We start from the raw sequence: 18596 nt of genomic DNA on the forward strand, positions 1-18596 counted from the left end.
GATGCCTTTGGGGCACATCTCACTCAGAGTTTAAAGGAGAAAATATGGAAAGGGGAGTTGATGTTTTTAAGTTGTTACACAGGGAGGTCCAGGCGAAGGAGGGTTCGAAGGAAGAAGAGTGGGAGCTAGCGCGGAGACCTAGAGTTCCAACTACAATTGAAAATTGGACGTCAGCTTTTTAATTTATGCTAGTGTTTATTGTGAGCGATATCAAGATTCTTGTGTGGCTCTGTTTAAATACATAGATATTGTGCGTCGGGCTCAGATGGACTATGGAGGTTATGGTTGGTTTAGGTACGATGAGGAATTTAGAGCAAGGAAGGCCATGGATCCAAATAAGGCTTGGGGTGAAATTGACAACGAACTTTGGATGCAATAGTTAAGGACGGCGAGGAATGCGCTTACGACGCATACAGGGAGTGGTTTACCCGTGCAGTATAAGCCCTTTCAGGGGCGTCCCACCCACTTTGGGGTGGGTTTTGGACATCAAAGACAGTTTCCGCATAATGGGGCGTGTTGGTCGTTCAATGGTGGACTTTGCAACAGGCTGCAATGTAAGTTTCGACATGACTGCTCCAACTGTGGAGGCAGACACCCAGCATATTAATGTTATGGTGGGCTCCAATGGGGCTGGCATGGGCCACGGGCAAGGGGTGTTGACAGAGGTAGGGGGCAGATGCAACAGTTGGCAAGTAAAGGGCCCTACACCTATTAAGTTGGAGGTGGTTTCTTATTGGTTGCGGTTTTATCCATGTGTGGATGAGGCGAAAATTCTGTTTAATGGTTTTTGGAAGGTTTCAGGTTGTGTTATCAGGGCCCTAGGCTGCATAGATGGGCCAATAACTTGAAGTCTGCGAAGGAATATCCTGAAGTGGTGAGGGCTAAATTGAGGAAGGAATTGGAGTTAGGCAGAATTGTGAGCCCATTTTCCGAGTGGCCTTTGCCGAATTTGACTATCTCACCTCTAGGTGTGGTGCCTAAGAAGCAGCCAGGAGAGTTTTGTTTGATTCATCACTTGTCATGGCTGGCTGGGGCTTCGGTTAATGATTTCATTGCACCTGAGGATACGGTTGTGCATTATGCTTCGGTGGATGAGGCGATTTCATTGGTGCGGAGGTGTGGTCGGGGTGCAGAAATGGCGAATCTGATATACAGTCAGCTTTTAGACTTTTGCCGGTTAATCCAGAGGATTTTTCCTTGTTGGGCATGCAGTTTGAGGATGCAATATATGTGGATCGGATGTTACCGATGGGTTGTTCGGTGTCTTGTTCCCTGTTTGAGATGTTCAGCACTTTTTTGCAGTGGTTTTTTCAGTTTCACTGTGGCTTCAAGTTAGTGACACATTACTTGGACGATTTTTTCTTCGTTGGAAGGACTAATTCTGGTGAGTGCGGTAGGTCCCTGTTGGTGATCGAGCAAATGATGTCCCACTTTGGAGTTCCATTGGCGCAGGAGAAGACGGAAGGGCCGTCAACATGTATCAATTTTTTGGGCATCGAGCTTGATTCTCTCGAAATGGAGGTGAGATTACCACAGGATAAAGTGCAACAGTTGATTTCGATGTTGGAGGAGGCTGTGAGTAAACCTAAGATGGAATTGCGACATGCTCAGTCCATGCTTGGTCATTTGAATTTTGCCTGCAAAGTGGTGAGAGTGGGCAGGGAGTTTTGCAGAAGGTTGGGTTTTGCCATGCGTGGTGCGGTTCTGCCGCATCATCATATTCGGCTTCGAGCTGGTGTCAAAGACGACTTGAGGATGTGGATTGGGTTTCTTCAGGAGTTCAACGGAGTGACAATGTTGGTGGAGGACTCTGATTGGTTTTGGCAAATTCAAATTTTTTCAGATGCATCGGGAGCTAATGGTTTTGGCCTTTTTTTGGACGGGCATTGGGCGGCAGAAGCCTGGCCATTGAGTTGGAAGTGCAGCATAGTATTGCCTTTTTGGAATTTTTTCCCCCGGTGGTTGCTCTGGCTATTTGGGGTCCCTACTTGGCTAATAGGAATGTGGTTTTCAATGTGGACAATCAGACTGTGGTTTATTTGGTAAATTCGCAAAGAGCAAAGGATGAGAGGGTGCTCAGGCTGTTGAGAATGTTCTTCTTCAATTGTTTGAGATTCAATATAATGTTCAAGGCTACATACGTACCTGGCATTAATAATGATACTGCTGATGCACTATCTCGTTTTCAGTGGCAGAGATTCTGTGGTTTGGTACCGGGAGCGGATGTGCAGAATACTGCAGTACCTGGGGAGTTGTGGGAGATAGGAGAGTGAGGATGTTATAGCTGGTACAACAGTCCATAGCTCCGTCCACGAAGAGGAGTTATTTTCAGGCCTGGTTGGAGTTTCTGAATTCAGGTGCTGTACAACGGGTGGGTGGGTTCGACGTTTGTGCAAGAAGGCGAGATGATGCCGTTTGTTTTATTATGCAACAGATTGAGACTGGGTTGTCCGCAGTGACAATAGCGGGTAAGTTATCAGGGGTTTCATTTCACGATAAGTATTTTGGGGGTTATGATCCGGCGGAGGGTGGATTTGTAGGAGAATTTTTATGGGCTGGGCAAGGATGGGGGGTGCGCGAGGGGATCGCAGGCGCCCGATTACATCTCAGCTATTAAGGGCATTATTGGGAGCTCTGGTGGAGGTTTGTTTTTCGGTGTGGGAAGTTCGGTTGATATCACTTTGCATGTTTTGGTTATTTCATGGTGCATTTCGGGTTTCTGAGCTACTGGGAGTGAGGGGAAAAGAAGGCATTTCACGTGTGGAAGTTCAGGTAAGAGGTGGGGATATTTGTATTTGGTTGCGTTCATCTAAGGTGGATCAGTTGGGAAGGGGCCAGGAGGTCATTTTAAAAGGTGAGGACTCTTGTGATTGTCCCCTTAGGCTTTGGATTTCTTTCGCCGGATTGTTGCCAGAATCTTCCAGGTTGGTATATGTTCACCAGGATGGTTCCTGTTTATCGGCTTCGCAATTGCTTGCAGTTTTGAAGATGGCAATTTGAAGGTTGGGTTTGGATCCAAATTGTTATGGCACACATTCATTTAGGATTGGCGCTGCCACAGAGGCAAGAAGGTTGGGTAAACCAGATGAAGCCATTAAGGATTTGGGGAGGTGGAGATCACAATGTTTTCAGCTTTAGGTGAGGTTGTATAAATAAGGATGAGGTCCTTTTAATTTTCTCCTTCCACTTTCTCCCCATCCCACCTCCCCCCTTTTCCCCGTTTTTTGTGCTGTTGATAATTTTGTTATGCACATTACTTAAGATATGTTCTCTTGTAGGTTGCGTCGGGGGCCCGCACAGAGCCTGTTCTGTGTGGATTGTTGGGCATTCATTAGTTCGTTGGGCTGAGAAACAAACTTCATCACGGCATTTTGGTTGGCAATTGGGTTTGGATGGGGCAAGGATCAAAATGAGTTGGGTGGGTAAGAGTGCCATTAGGTGGGGAGAATTATTATATGTACTTTCTAAAAGACTAGAACAAGGGGTTTGCCCAGATTTGTTGGTTATTCATTTGGGAGAGAATGATTTGGTGCCGCTATCGGGTATTGGCCTCTTGAAGGCTATGAAATTGGACTTGGGGAGGATTAAAGAACGTTGGGCAGGTACACATATTGTGTGGACTAGTTTGGTGCCTAGGAGAGTTTGGAGGGGTGCAAATTATTTTGTGGGAATAGAGAAACAGCGTAGGAAGGTGAATAGGGAGATGAGGAATTTTTGTAGGTTGCAGGGTTTTTCGGTTTTGACTCATGAGAACATCATTGGTTCAGATGTGGAGTTATTTCGGCAGGATGGGGTACATTTATCTTTCCTGGGCAATGAGCATTATCTGTTGGAGCTTCGGATGATGATTGCACAGTTGTTTGGTGAGAAACTTTGGGATCGGCAGGTCTGGTTGGGTGGGGCAGGAAAACGCTTAGCGGGTTTTTCTGTGTGGCGGGGGTTTGTTCACAGAAAGCCTTTCGGGGGGAAGGGGATGGATGATAAAAGATGAGAGGGCAGGGAGTTTTCACAGGCAAGGGTAACTGCAGAAGGTGGACAGCAGGACAGATGGGTAATGGGTTGGTCGGGTCAAGGTGGGGATGGGATAAGGGGTAGTGCTGAGGGGTAAGTTTAGACGGCGGGGGAGGGGCTAGGAGGTCAACTTTGGTATTAGTGAGGATTTATGTCGTTTTGTGAGGCTTTTATGCCAAGGTTATGGTTTATTGCCAAACCTGTTCTATTAAAGCAGCCTTTTACCCCTAAAAGAGAGCGTTGTGGTCTTTGCACTGTTTCGCCCGATCAATGCTCTTTTAATGTATGAATTTGTTGTGGCTTTATTGCATAATAAGCTAGGTACTTGTACGACTATATTGTATATTTGAATAAAGGTTTTTTGTTGTTGTGTGACATACCTAATATAAACGATGCTCTCCATTTTACGCCCTTAGGAAACACCCAAAGGCAACGTGGGCCTTTCGTTCCCAGCCAGCTTCGAAGTTAATGAACAGCTTACACAGTCAATTGCATCTGGGGAATGCCAGCTCCAAATGCCCTTTCACTGGTTCAGCCTGTCCGTCGGAATCAACCTGATAATCAGGTACAGCACGGTACACCTTGTCTAAGCATGCTAGTGTCGTGAGCAGCGGTGTGGGTGTTTGAATTACTGCACAACACTCGAGCGGGAACAATCACAAATTTGAGTGCTGCACGGCAATGTAAAAAAACAAACTAAAACGAAACAGCAGAGGCACCACCGGAATTCAAGCTTTTTATGCAGCAACGACGCTCCCGCCTCGCAATAGGTGCAGCGAACCGGTTGGTTACGGCTGTCTGCTGCCAACTCACCCCACCCTGCTACTGGGAACAGGCAACGCTGTTCTCGATTAAAGGGTGCGCCTAGTACACACTATGTAACCGTGCTCCAAGCACCATGTCGCACTCCTCACCTGGGCAAGACCCACCTGAGCCGAGGTCACAGATGCTAAAACCGCACGAGAATGAAAGCGTTGCACCAACGGCAACAGAATTAGGCGGCCATGTTGGAAAGGAGCAAAAGTTCAGTATATCGCTATACATTTCACCTGAACGTCATCCTTTAACAATAACACATTTTATGCTGTTGAGGTTTCAGTTGGAGTAGTAAGGCATATATATTACCCAAAGTTCTAGCAGTCAATTCAATTAACACATTTCTTAAAACGTTAAAGGCGCGTTAGTGAGTAAACCTCAGTTCTTTACGCCTATATGAATGTCCTTATTGAGTTTCTTCAAAATTTAGTTCAGTTAAACATCTAGTAATATACATGAGAAACAAATACACCATTTAAAGATGGTCGTTCTGCTGCCAACCTCGAGTACTTGTCCTTTCTCCCTGTCGATGGCAATAGTAGAGTAGCTGTCACTATTCTCTGGTCCCGCCCCCGCTCACCTGTAGCTGTTGTTGCTGCAATCCGAGCCAGGTACCAGGTAGGCTCAGGACGCGCCCGGTCTGCAGAACTATTGAGCATGGCTGAATTGGGAGCACCCCCGACTCCCATTCCTGCAGCTGCCCTCAATTATGGCACCGTCCCAGTGACCCTACCCTACGGACCAGAGGTGCTGAGAACGTACTCGGGAGCTTTTATCTGCCTTGAGCTGGTGAGTCTGTCGTAGTCCTGGAACAGGTTCCTTGGGGAGTGGCAGAAGGCGCCACAGCCATGGACAATCTTTAACTGTCTCGCTCTTTACCTCTGGTGCATTCTGTTCTTGGTATTGTTACACACATTCAAATATCCATGCACAGCGAGAACAGGTAGAGCTGGATGCATTGTGGTAAGTCTCCCAATTGATACACTATGTGAAAACATGCAGGTGCTGTTCTTTTAAATCACAGTCGTATTGGTTTGTTTTTAAGTCAAAATATTTTTTATTTAATTCGACGCTCGATTCTCCTCTTCAAAATTGTGATGTGGGTAATTTTGCATTGAAGTGGCGGTAACAGCAGCATTGTCTATTGGCATAAAAAGTAACGAATTGGATGTTTATCGCTGCTGTTTGGAATGTATAATATCATTAAATATATAAATGGCTCATCTTTCACTAGGCCTCTACCCCAGGCCCTCTTGTATAGAAAATGAGCAGCTCGAATAGCAACTTTAGGCACATAACATCTGCGTCATTTGTTTAATTTTAAAACAACATTGTCGTTGCTTTATTCCCAAACCCCATGTGTCTCCCCATTGTACCTGTAATGTATATCGCAGTTTGGTTAGCCAGCTGAACTGTCATCGATCTTCGAGAGCTGGATTTGCAGGCAAAATAAGGACGTTCATTTTTTAGTTTTTTTTCACATCACTTACTTAAATGGTATTTCTAATCGTTACATGGACAGAGTATAAAGTAACGTGGCAAAGAGTTATTTCATGTCTTACGAATAATGGAAGAGTGCTGCCAAACCCAGAGGATTCTATTTCTTTGGGTACATATAGTGCTTCTCTACAGTATGTCGTTTCCCAGTTGGTAAGTTTCTGGTGTGGCTGAAGTTTCAAGGCCCTCACTTTGTCACGCTGTTTAGACTGAAGTTGTAGTTTGATTGTTTGTTTCATAAGACGTTTTTAATGGTTCTCTTTACCCATAACGCTCGGAGAAGCAAATGCTGCAGAAACTGACACTTAGGGTCTTCTATAATGAGACAGCTGGAATAAGGGTCTCCTGTAATCTTTCCTTACAGGAAAATAGCCCAAAGCTGGCTACCTAAATAGTTCTATGGTACCAGGGTTCCTTAATACCATCTATTTTGTTGTTTGGCATGGACAAAGAATATCTCGATCAAACATCAATGGGTATTTTCCAACAATAATAAATATAGACATATTTGTGCACCTTGACAATCGAGTAGCTCTTCCAGTTCGTTTAGGTTATAGTGTTAAGAAGTACAACACTGTAGCTAGGCCATCACACGCTTGGATACATTATGTTGTGTTGCGCTATCCTTAATGAAGTATAGCATTGTGGATGCTGTCACTTAAAGATGGTCTTCTTGGCACAGTAGATTTCAGGAGTAAAATCAATTCCACCAACGTCCTACGTGTCCTTTTTAGTTTAATAGAGGCTAGAGAGCCTTATTAAAAATAGAAAACTACCCCTTACAAAGACACTATTGAACTATTTTTAAAATGACCAACAATGCAAGTAATCTTTTAAATGTTTCTCATTCGTTTTATGCTTGGTTGTGGTTGTAATTTCCTTTCTCTTACTGAAAAAAACACCCCTTAATTCAGTATATCTGACTTATAAGAATCTTTAAACTTTGTGTTCGTTATTTTGATCTATGCCATACCTTTTGTACCATAATAAGCAGTAATGGTACACATAAGGACACTGATAGTTTATCCTCTATAAAATGTTGCAAATACCCAATGTGTCACGCTCTCTCACTACAGGTTGTTATGAATAAACGGATGTGTCTTTCACGCATCACTGTATCTGTTCAACTAGTCCTATAGTAAGACTTGGGGCCTGATTTAGATGTTGGCGGATGGGTTATTTCATCACAAAAATGACAAAGATGCCAAGATCTAAGTCCCATAAGATATAATGGGATTTAGATTTTGGTGGATGGGATATCTGTTACCGTTGTGACAGAGTAACTAGTCTGTCAATATCTAGATTAGGCCCTAAGACTGGATTATATAGTACTCCACCCCAACCTCACTTTGTAATATGCAGTTAGTAACCTAAGGCTTTTAAATAGCCCAAATCACTGCCTCCTAGGAGAAAAGCAAGGATGGTTGTAGGGATAACATTAGGAAAGCACTGAGTGAGTGAATACACCAGCCACAGTCTTACATTAGAACAGTTATGTGTATTTGTAAATTGCACTGTCACCCGCAAGGGTATCCTGGTGATGATCAGAAGTGTGTGCCTAGCCCTGCCTGTGGAAGTTTGGTTAATTGAAAAGCCAAGTCTTCAGCTTCCTGCGGAATTCAAGATGGGAGGGGATGGCTCTGATCTTGAGTGGGAGATAATTCACTCGTTTAGGAGTGATGTGACAGAACTCTCGCCCTCCTTCTCTGTGTGCATGGGATGTGCGCGTGCAGGAGTCCTTCAGAGCGCAGGTGTCTGGGTGATTTATAGAGAGAAAGACGAGAGAGAAAGAGAGAAACAAATAATAATTGAGCATATTTGTGTATCGAGAGCCAGTGTAGTTCTGTGTGAGGAGTCGAGGATTGGTTTATCTGCCAAGTTTTGGATGGTTTTAGTGTTCTCGTGAGTTGCTTGGTCATCCTGGCATAGAGGGTGTTCCAATAGTCCAACTTGCTGGTGACTAGAGCGGGAGTTTCATTTTTTCCACTGTTGCTTGGGAGCCATTTGAAGATCTTCCTCACCATCTTCAGGGTGCGGAAGCAGGATGCGGTGATGGTGTTTACTTGTGCACTCTTGTCCAGTTTGCTGTTGATGATTATTATTGAGTTCTGGGTTCATGTATGGGTTTGAGTTCAGTTGGCCACTAGTTTGGGTCCCATGGTGAGGTGTTCTTGCCAGAGATCATTACTTTTGTCTGGTTGGTGTTGAGCTTGAGACAGTTGGCTTTCATCCATTATTCAACTTCGGTCATGCAGGCGGTGAACTTGTTTCTTGTTTTGGGGGGTGTTGTCCGAGAGGGAGAGTATGAACTGTGTGTCATCTGCATAGGAGATTATGTTGATGTTCTGTGCACAGATGGCGCTGGCCAAAGGGATCATGTATGCTTTAAAGAAGGTGGGGTGAATGATGACCCTTGAGGCACGCCACAGATGAGTTTACAGACTTCCAAGTAGGAAGGTGTCAGACTGATAGCTTGTGTTGAATTTATTAATGAACAGATCCAGTGGAGAGCGGTTCCTTGTATGCAAATCTTGGGAGGCGACTGATGAGGATGGAGTGTGAGACCATGTCAAATGCTGCAGAGAGGTCCCGGAGAATGAGGGCTTCAGTGTCTCCTCTGCCAAGGATCATACGGATGCCATCTGTGGCAGCGATGAGTGCTGTAACTGTACTGTGGTTGGGCCTGAATCCGAATTGTGTGTCATCAAGGAGCTTGTGGTTGTTGAGGTGGTCAGTAAGACGTCATTTCATTAGGTTCTCTAAAACCTTTGCCTGGTATTTTAGGAGTTAGATAGATCTATAGTTGAAAGCGTGGCTGGGTCAGCAGATGGTTTCATGAGCAGGGACATGATGGTGGCATGTGTCCAGGAATGCGGCTGAGTCAATGGAGGAATTGAGGATGGGTGTTAGCACTTTGTTGATCTGTAGGAGTACTTTGGTGAAGGTGTAGTGGGGTCAAGAGTTGGAGGGAGCCCTAGAGTGGATGGTCTTCATGGTGGCAGCAATTTCAACAGTGGTAACGGCAGGCCTCAAGGTCAGGGTTCACTGGGAAGTTGAGTTACAGTTGTGCTGAGGTCTGGTTGAGGGTCAAACGTGCTGTATATCGATGTGATTTTGTTACAGAAGAAATCTGAGAGCTTGTTGCAAAGGTCTTATAAGGGGTCAATGTTGCTGGAGGCAGCAGGAGGCATAGTGAAATCTCTGCTGGCAAAGATTTTATTGCTGATGTTGGCGTCAATGTGATCTACAAGAGCAGTGCTCTTGGTGTTTTGTATTTGCTGCTGGTAGCATCTTTGGGCTGATTTGAAGATGTCCTTATCTGCAGTATCTTGTTGTCTATTTGCGCTTCAGTTGCTTTCAGTAATGTTTCCTCAGCCTGAGTTCCTCTGTATACCAGTTGGCCTGTGGTCTGGCTCTTGTCATTGGGCTATGCTTGAGGGGAGCCAGGTTGTCAGCGCATGCAGTGATCCAGCTGTTTAAATTCTTGATGGCTTTCAACAAGTTGCTGGTGTGCCGAGGCTGGTGCTTGGAGTGGGCGAAAGCTCACCCTTCTTCTGAGATACTTTTCTAGCTGCGGTGGGCAGTTTCAGTGATGATAGACCTGTAATGGTGTGGGATGGGTATCCTGAAACTGACAAGTGAGTGCTCTGTCTGGGCCATAGTTGCTGACTTGTCGACTGATGTTGCTGATTAAGAAGAAAATCGGGTACAATAAGTGTCTGGCGGTGTGAGTGGTTTCCAGAACGTGGTGGGTGAGGCCAAGATTGCCAAGGCTTTCTAGAAGGGCTATAGATTTTGTCAGTGCAATCTTCCAGGTGAAAGTTAAGGTCTCGGGAGGATGAAATTGCTGGCTTTGATGAGGTGTATGATCAAGTCCTTGATGTCACAGGCGAAATTGATGCAGGTCCCGGTGGTCTGTATACTAGGGTTCCACAAAGGGAGCATTTAAAAGATGCATATCTTGAAAGGGAGGTGTTCCATTTAGCTGGCTGAGTGTCTCTGTAGGTAGTGCAGCTGATGTTATATTTGAATATGATGGGCTTGTGCTGCTAATCTTGCCTAATGATCTTGTAGCCAGCGAGGATGACTGTAGCGATGTCAGGTGCCAAGGTTGGGTTTAGCCATGTTTCTGTGAAAAAGAGTGGTTGTACAGTAGGTCCCATATCTCTTATTGTTTATTTAGTGAGTGAGTGGGTGTTGAGGATACATGGGAGTGTGGCGTGTTGTTTTAGTGATTTTTGGTCTGTGTGAGCCTAAGTGGGTGGCGGGTTTGTGAGTGCACTTGGTGTTGCTGGTGTGGAGTGTGGGAGAGTGCATGGGAACTTGCAGGAGGCGCATATGAACACTCCTTCCATAGTGTGTGTTGTGGTGTGGGATAATATGGCCTGCATCGACTATGATGATGAGTTACTCTGCTATTATGTCATGCTACATACTTTGCTGTGCCATATGCCAAGCTCATACGGCACAATCTTGTTTGAAGCAGTTAGAAGGAGGCATTGTGTTTTTAAGCAGAGCAGTGGCAAACATTATATTTGCCTGTTCAGTAAAATAGTGTCAACTTTCAGATTCTTGAATATTTGAGGCCATGTACTTCATGATCTGAATTTATTGTGGATTGAGCAGTAGGTGGTGAAGAATGTTGCGTTTTAATTCACAATCATGCTGATATAATAGAATGCTGAAATTTCATTTTTTTTATCTTTCTCCGAGACTATCAGAAGTGTCATGTAAACAGTAAAAGTTCACAGGCAATGCATATTCATGTCAAGGAGAAGATGGCAGTCAAGTTGCTGCACGTGTTCCCGTGCCCTAACCACCTTGGCTTAGTTTTACACATTATAATTGGGATTGATGGAATTCTCTGTTCACAAAGTACATTTGCAAATGTGCACATTTCACCGGGATAGTTACATTTATCTATTCATAAATTGGAAGTTGGGGTAGGTGGACATTCCTGGTTAGGGTGGTCACATACCTATTTCAGGAAACTGTACCCGCGTTTATTCGTATCACAAGCAAATTTAGGTGCATTTCTTTGGTTAGAATGTGTAGAGCACACTCATGTTTAATGAAGTATAGGTAAATGTTTGTCCTCTGGAAAATACATTTTTCTCTTTGGAACGAAAATGTCCAATTGCGTCTTTGCATCTCATTTATATTTTTGTTCTTAGTTGAAGATTTCCATGCATACATTTTATTTATTCGAGTTCTTATGCAAATATTTGACTGTTTTAGCTTTCTAGGGTTTCATTGTGAATCATTGACAAGGTTGTTTAGTTTGGGTTATTCCCACACGTGCTAATTTCCAACTTTAAAAGTCCTTCAGTTATAAATCATGCTCCTGACTTTACTCACTAGGTCTAACCAAAACATTTTAATACTCCAACAGTTTCTTCTTGGCCTCTGCATGTTACTGTCTCGGGTTGGAATTTATCGAAATCCTGCTGCGTTTTTTATCAGTCACGCTTTTTAAGTAAACAAAAAGCTATGCAGCTTTATTATTTCCTCCATAGCGTACTGTCAACTAACGTCTTTCATCTATTGTTGATGTATTTTTTTTCGAAATAGGCGTGACGTCTCAAACATATCTGTAGCTCACACAGTGATCCAGTTGCCTTTTATTTTTCTGTGGACGTTACAGTACTTGATTTTTTTCAGAACCTAAAATGGTTGGGTAAATGTAAGAAATCAATATAGTTGTGATGGCAGCTGTATTTGTCCTGTTTAACTATTAACTACGTTTTAATGCGGGCGCCTTTCAAATCAGGTGCTGCAAAGGACTTGACTGGCTTAGCAAACGCAAAATAACCGTACCCATACACGAATGGTTAGCAGCGTGAAAACTAGGCACATATACTGCATAATTTTCATTAGGATTACCAAATAATGTCACAAACAATAGATTTATTTCTGAACGACAGATCAATTCCTGCACTAATTTTATCTCCGGCTTCAAACGCACCCCTGCAGTTAAACGTTTCCTACAACCCCCTCAGCACCTATATTACCTGCTCCTCTCGCCCTCTTCTTTCTCCATTCTTACCCCTGGTAGCCACCCACCTGAGAGCCCGGCCCTCGATCTCCTCCTTCCCCCTACTGTATTTGACCACCCTTGCCTCCCTCCACCCCACACCCCCCTCACCTTACTGTTTTTCTTGCCTCTCACGTCAGCCTCCCCTTCCTCCTTAATACCCAGGCCTCCCACGCCTGCCCTCTCCTTTCTGCCCCCTCCTCTTTCTACCTTAATGTCTCTTTACTACTCTCTGCCTCTTGCCCCTCCCGTCCGGTACACCCTTTCCATCTCCTTCCTAAACCTCACGAGCCTTGTGATCTTCCGTTGCTTTCCATCGTTACCTGCCTCTTCCCCTGTCTTAAGCTCCCGGCATTCCCCTAACTTCCATCTTTCCTCCCTTTTCCCCTCAAACTGCTTCCCCCGTACCAATCACCATCAGCCTAGTCTCCCTTTCCACCCCTTCCAGCCTCCACCTCCCTTCCACGCGATATTTGGTGTCCGCTTCTAATGTTTTGCTCTCTGGTCCCAATTATGTGCAACCATTTCCTTCTCTGCCACGCCTCCTCCCCACACCAGCTCTGGGTTTTGATGGGGCTCCACTCATTGTAATGACTTCACTGCCTTCAGTTTGGTGAATGTCATTCTGAGACTGGGCGCTCTATGGTGGTGTTTCTCTCCAAAGCACACCAGCTCCCTCGGGTACAGTGGTGCTGTAGAAAAATGTAAAATAAATAAACAGATATTCTGTAACTGATTAATTTGAGGGTTGTGATGGCAAATATTATACAGGAAGCAAATACTATGTTTAAGTTTACCTTGTCAGGATCGCCATAGCTAGGTAAAGGGTGTTCTCGCGCAGGTTGCAGTATCTCGCGGAGATAGAAATCTGAACTCAGAAAATGCAATGCATTGTGTTAAATTAGGTTTTGGAATGAAATGGGAACTGTAATAGAAGATTTCTTTCCAGGCATCTGCTAGTATTTCTTCTATTCCCTCGTCTGTTACTAATTCCCAACTTGTTTTTTAAGGGTTGAGCGTGCGACGCATGCGCTCGCGCATTCGTATCGCTGCGAGACGCTTTAGGTATTAGAAAAGGGCTCGGAGCCCTGTCGACGTCACGTCAGTGTTTTTCATTGGTTTGTGGGCTTGCCTATTAAAATCTGCTTGCTTTCATTAGTCGAAGGCATGCATATGTCATGCCTTTTCCGGTGGCTAGACCTCCTCGAGCGCATCGACCAAGTACAGAAAACATGCGAGGCTCGCTGTTTTCTGTCCGGCTCGTGGACTAGTTTTTCTCTATTTTCCTAGTGCGATTTCGCTTGGCAGAAGTCGAGCGCTTTACACAGTTAATTGCACTTTTCTGGATTACGTACATAAATGCACTTTTGCCGATAGGTGAAAAGTCGGGTTCGGAGTTTACACCGCTATCAGCTATAACATGAGCAAACGCTAGACCCGTTGCATTGCAAATGCTTGTTGTTAGTGTTTTCGTCTCCGTTCACTCAGCAAATATGACACCTTTCCAGCAGGTCAGGGCGATGGCATACCAACTCTCCCACAGAAACGCCACTTTCGAGACTAAAGAATCATGCACTGAACAATGAGAACTTTAACAATCTCCATTCCAAAATTTCCATCCACAGGTTCAAACTGATCATGCTCAGGATGGATGTTTGGTTCAAATGTTGCCACAAACATTTCAAAATAATTACTTCGCTGTATCCTCATCCAATATACAATATATTTTGAATTGGAGTAGAGATAACATAGTTCGTATTTATTGGAATTTAGGAAAAATCGTTCTGAACTTGTTTCAGTATTCATTACTATTTAATCTGAAATTTAGGATGCGTTATTTATGCAATTGAGTGTAATATTTCGTCTAGTGAAAAGTTGCAGTTACATAAGCTTGGAAATTCTGCACTCTGGGCCTGCCCCTCCTCGCATCACCCTCTTACCTTTCGCCCATTCCCTTGTCTGCACTCACCCACTTTCACACCACCCCCTCGCTCCTTGTTTGCAGAATGTGTGACTGGAGCAGGGAGGTATATAAACCATTTCAAAGCATATATTTTTCTCCCCTTTTGACAAGCGTATAATATGCAGTAGCCGTTAACGTTGTAAAAGTAGTTAGAAGTAAAAATGCAGTCGTTGAAACGTGATCTGCATATTTTTGCAAAATAAAGTAAAAAAATTAATCCTATTTTTAAAAAAAACATGATTCACAGCCAAATTAAAGCAGAGATATGCTCACCAGCCTTTGAACTGAAGTGGAATACTTTTTAGGCAGATGTGCCAATATGCAGAAGCAAAGCACCGTCGCTTCCCGTGAAGAGAGCCAATGGCTGAAGTGGGTTGACCTTGTGCCCCATGGTTTGTGTTCTGGTGTGTGCAAGGAAAATGTGAATGACTCTTGAACAGACCAGTGGATGAAGAGCGCTGACAGAAAGCTCCTCTATGTAGATAGGTATGTATACAGTGCTTTAAATGGGCCGGTACTGTCCTGTACTGAGGACCGGTACTTATTTATTTTGAGAGGGAGAGTACGTGCGCTTCTCTAGAAAAAAAACGTAAGACTTTTAATTGTAGAGTACGGGCACTTCTCCGAAACAAGCAGGTACTCTATTGCACTTCTATTTTTTCATTTCAAGCACTGTTAATGTATCTATGTACATATATTCATTATGAACGTTTTGTAAAACATGACTGGTGATCTAGTTAAAGCTGCCTCTAGGCCATACCTAAAAAGTGTCCTCAAAATGGCACCCCTGTTGAGTCAATACTGTAATCTATTACGTTGTAGATCACAACTTCTTTGTTTAAAGTAATATTTTAACCATGGTTTTTTTTTGTCGTATAAGCAAATATGTGTTACATGCTTAACTGTTGAACGGTCTCTGGAGTGCCACTACTCTTCCCACACACCCACAGACCTCTTTCAAAACGAGGTGTGCAAAATGTCTGCCGAAAAGACAGCGTCTAACATGTACTGTATAAAGTTTGCTGTAATTGTCGTCACGCTATCGAGCTTCTCCATCCCTCTAAACCGCAGTACACTTAATTCTACAAGCACAACTTGCAATGTAGCCCAGCACTCCTTGATTCACCAGCAGATAGGACCTTTCTGTGCTGGTGTGGATTGCATGTACCATGGCAGAACACTGTCATCTTTGCTTCTCATCATCTTTGCTATAAATGCGGACTGTACTGCAGTTTAGCGCAAGACTTGTAGTATAGCACGTGACAGGTGCCAAGACCTCTGCAAATGGGTATAGTTTCAAATTGCCGCATGCAAGTCGCTCCTCGGTGCATCTTTCCCCAACTTCCTTTACTTCAGACCTTTCCCTTGTCAGACTCGCAGTTCTGATGTATCTTACATAAAACATTGTCAGCATCACTCAACACTGTCAACAACTCTATCCTGACCAGTAGCTCGACAGGATGGAAAAGAAAGCAGATTACTAATCTCAGTCCCAACAGGATGGCTCTAAATGGTCGACACTTAACAGAAAGGAACCCAAGCTTTTGTTAATTGACAGAAGTATCAAGCACCCTTTATGTCTTATAGATGAATACGTTCTCGCATTGACTCCCCTCCTGTTGTCGGACACTTGGCCTTTAACAAGGATGTTGGTCAGTCTTTGATGCTGTCGGTGAATTGTAAATTTTGCCCACATTTCTTCGCAGCTCCGGGAAACTCGCTAACTCCTGATTAATATTCTACTTCAAGGCACTGTATACCATGAAGCATTACCTAAAGATGATCGTCCTTTCATTATGAAAGACATCAATTTATTGCGTTCTAGTTTCTTAGTGAGATTGAGCAATACGCTTCCAGTGACGGGAAGGTATAACTGCATTGATGTAATTCGGCGTTGACATGACTCTTTCTTTTGGCAGACACCATGGGCACGCACTATGGGGAGGAGGCACATGACTCAAACACCCTAGATCAGCCATTTTACCACACCTACTAATGTCTGTTTTTCTGCTGAAAATACTATGAAATGGTGTCCGTTATACATTGACTCTGTGTGTCTGGGTTTTGGAGAAAAAAAAACGTAGTTGCTCCGAAGTTGGTTCTCCTGTTTCTCTGGCAACGTATGATGAGATGCTTTGCAAGAGTTGTGTACTCTGCGTTACCAGGGTCAACCAAGGAATGCACCCTATCTTCAGAGCACAGGAGGATTTTCTCATTTGCTTCTATCAGCATAGACCACAAGAACATGCTCCACAGAGATCACTTGCCATACCTACCCCAATCAGGAATAGAAAGTGTGTGACCTTGTAAAAAGGCATTGTTTAAAGACATTTTTTAATCTGTCTGACAAGCACGAATGTGTTCAGATCCGGGCACAGATGTTGAATGAGAGCTAATTAAGTAAACGGTCAGTTTGAAGAGAATCATTCCACTAGCTAGTACCCCAAAGTGTGATGCACAGATGAACGCTTCAGCAGTTCTCAGCAGGACAGCTTGGTAGCCTAAGGCCTAATTTAAGTCATATTGGAGTCAACTGTTAACCATCCGGTTGCTTTCTGTGTTTTTTTGACAAACATTTTATTGAATTTTTAACCAAGGTGAGTCGATAGCACTCAATACAGGCATAACTTATAACATTAGCACAGCATATTGACATTTGGACCATAATTATCCGTAAAATATATGTACAGTCCATGCCCACGTTGCCCCCTCCCCACTCGCTCTCTCATGCAGCTTCTCCCTTATTTGTCAACTTCCTTTACCTTTGTTAGATCATGGGGTGTCAGGGCAGGGTTCCAGATGTATACCCCTGGCTTCAGCCCACTCCTTCCATATCTTGTAGTGTTTCTTTGGACAGCCTCTCGCCTTGTATATGGGGCATTCCATGCCCATACAAAAGTTCATGCCTTTGGCCCAAACTCAACAGATGGAGCAGCCACGTCTTTCCAGGCCTTTGCAAAATCTCTTTTGGCTACTATGAGGCCTAGCCATAGGAGTGCCCTCTGGTATTGTGTGCCACCCAACTTGTCTGTTACATGAAGTAATATCAATCTGGAATATCCCGGGATGTTCAGGCCCAGCACTCTCTAATTTCCCCAAAACCCTCTCCCAGAGAGGAGAAAAGAGAGGGCAGTGCCAAAACATATGGGACAAGATCCCCGGGGATCATCCGCACCTTAAGCACCCTCCATCGGATATCAATCCCATTTACCAGTCTGGCCCTAGTGTAGTATACCCAGTGAAGCAGTTTCAACTGTATCTGTCTAAACTGTGAAACTATAACTTCCTCTCAGGGAGCGTCTTGAGCATTTCTCCAATCATCATCAAGTTCTCCTATCTCTTGTTACCACGCCCTGCGACCCACCACCACCATAGGGTCTGGGGCATTCCTCAACAGCATCTCATATGCCTGTGATAGGTTATGTTCTTTTACGTTGATGAGGAGGAGCTTAACCTCAATAGATGAGAACTCTGCCACTTCAACCTGCCAGCAGCAGCGCAAATCCGGAGTTGCAGGTACCTGAAGAACTGCAAGCGTTGTAGATAATATTCCTCCTGTAACTCTTGAACAAATTTCAACACACCATTGCGTAGAACAGCCCCCAAAGTTGAGATTCCGATATTGTCCCACACCATGAAGCCTCGCAAGGCCACAACCTGTGGAAGTTATGCCCCTCCTTATAGCTGCGTTTCTAATGTTCGCCTGCCAGACCAGCTGGTGGCCTTTTTAGCTGCCGCCCATACCCCGAGCACCAACCTGGTAGCCGGTGGAAGAGACTCTGGCACACACCGCCCCCTTTTTAGCAGATGTGGGAGGTCCTGCATGCCCATAACTCTCCACTCAAGGGCATAGGTTGGGTCCCGAAGCCCCCCCCCCCCCCAAATCACCATTTATTGATAATAAGAAGATGAGCTCCCCAGTAATACAAGCCAACGTACGGTGTGGCCACATCTGCCTCAAATACCATCCTGCAACAGTTTTCTAATGGGATTCGTGGTATTCCACCCCCCTAGAGCAGCATCCGCAGCACTGCATTGATTTTCACAAAGAGGGAAGGGGTCATTCTGCAACTGGTATAAAAGCTGCAGCAGCAGAACCGTCCTAAAGATGGCCAAGCGTCCCATCAAGGACAATGGAAGTGCATTCCAAAACTTAACACCCCTAACAGCTGTTCCATCTGTGGTACCAGGTTGCCATCAAATGAACTACACGCTCCTAGTAACGAAGACTGCCAAATAACAGAACCCTTAGGATTAGATCAGCATCTCCTGTGC

At 44.4% G+C, this 18596-nt stretch overlaps 1 protein-coding gene and 1 long non-coding RNA gene across 2 annotated transcripts in view; one reads left to right on the top strand and one right to left on the bottom strand.

Annotated features, from left to right (window-relative positions):
• LOC138282779 (uncharacterized) overlaps positions 1 to 5540 on the bottom strand; it is a 126733-nt gene extending 121193 nt beyond the window's left edge. The window contains exon 1 of the long non-coding RNA XR_011201001.1: positions 5408 to 5540. This is a non-coding gene — a long non-coding RNA (uncharacterized lncRNA). The remainder of the gene's footprint in view (positions 1 to 5407) is intronic.
• MAL2 (mal, T cell differentiation protein 2) overlaps positions 5395 to 18596 on the top strand; it is a 64432-nt gene continuing 51230 nt past the window's right edge. Inside the window, exon 1 of the mRNA XM_069220656.1 lies at positions 5395 to 5616. Within this exon, the coding sequence (XP_069076757.1) occupies positions 5485 to 5616 (132 nt within the window). The 5' untranslated portion in view covers positions 5395 to 5484. The remainder of the gene's footprint in view (positions 5617 to 18596) is intronic.

The sequence above is a fragment of the Pleurodeles waltl genome, chromosome 2_2 (genome assembly GCF_031143425.1).
Source record: "Pleurodeles waltl isolate 20211129_DDA chromosome 2_2, aPleWal1.hap1.20221129, whole genome shotgun sequence".
Classification (NCBI taxonomy): Eukaryota; Metazoa; Chordata; class Amphibia; order Caudata; family Salamandridae; genus Pleurodeles; species Pleurodeles waltl.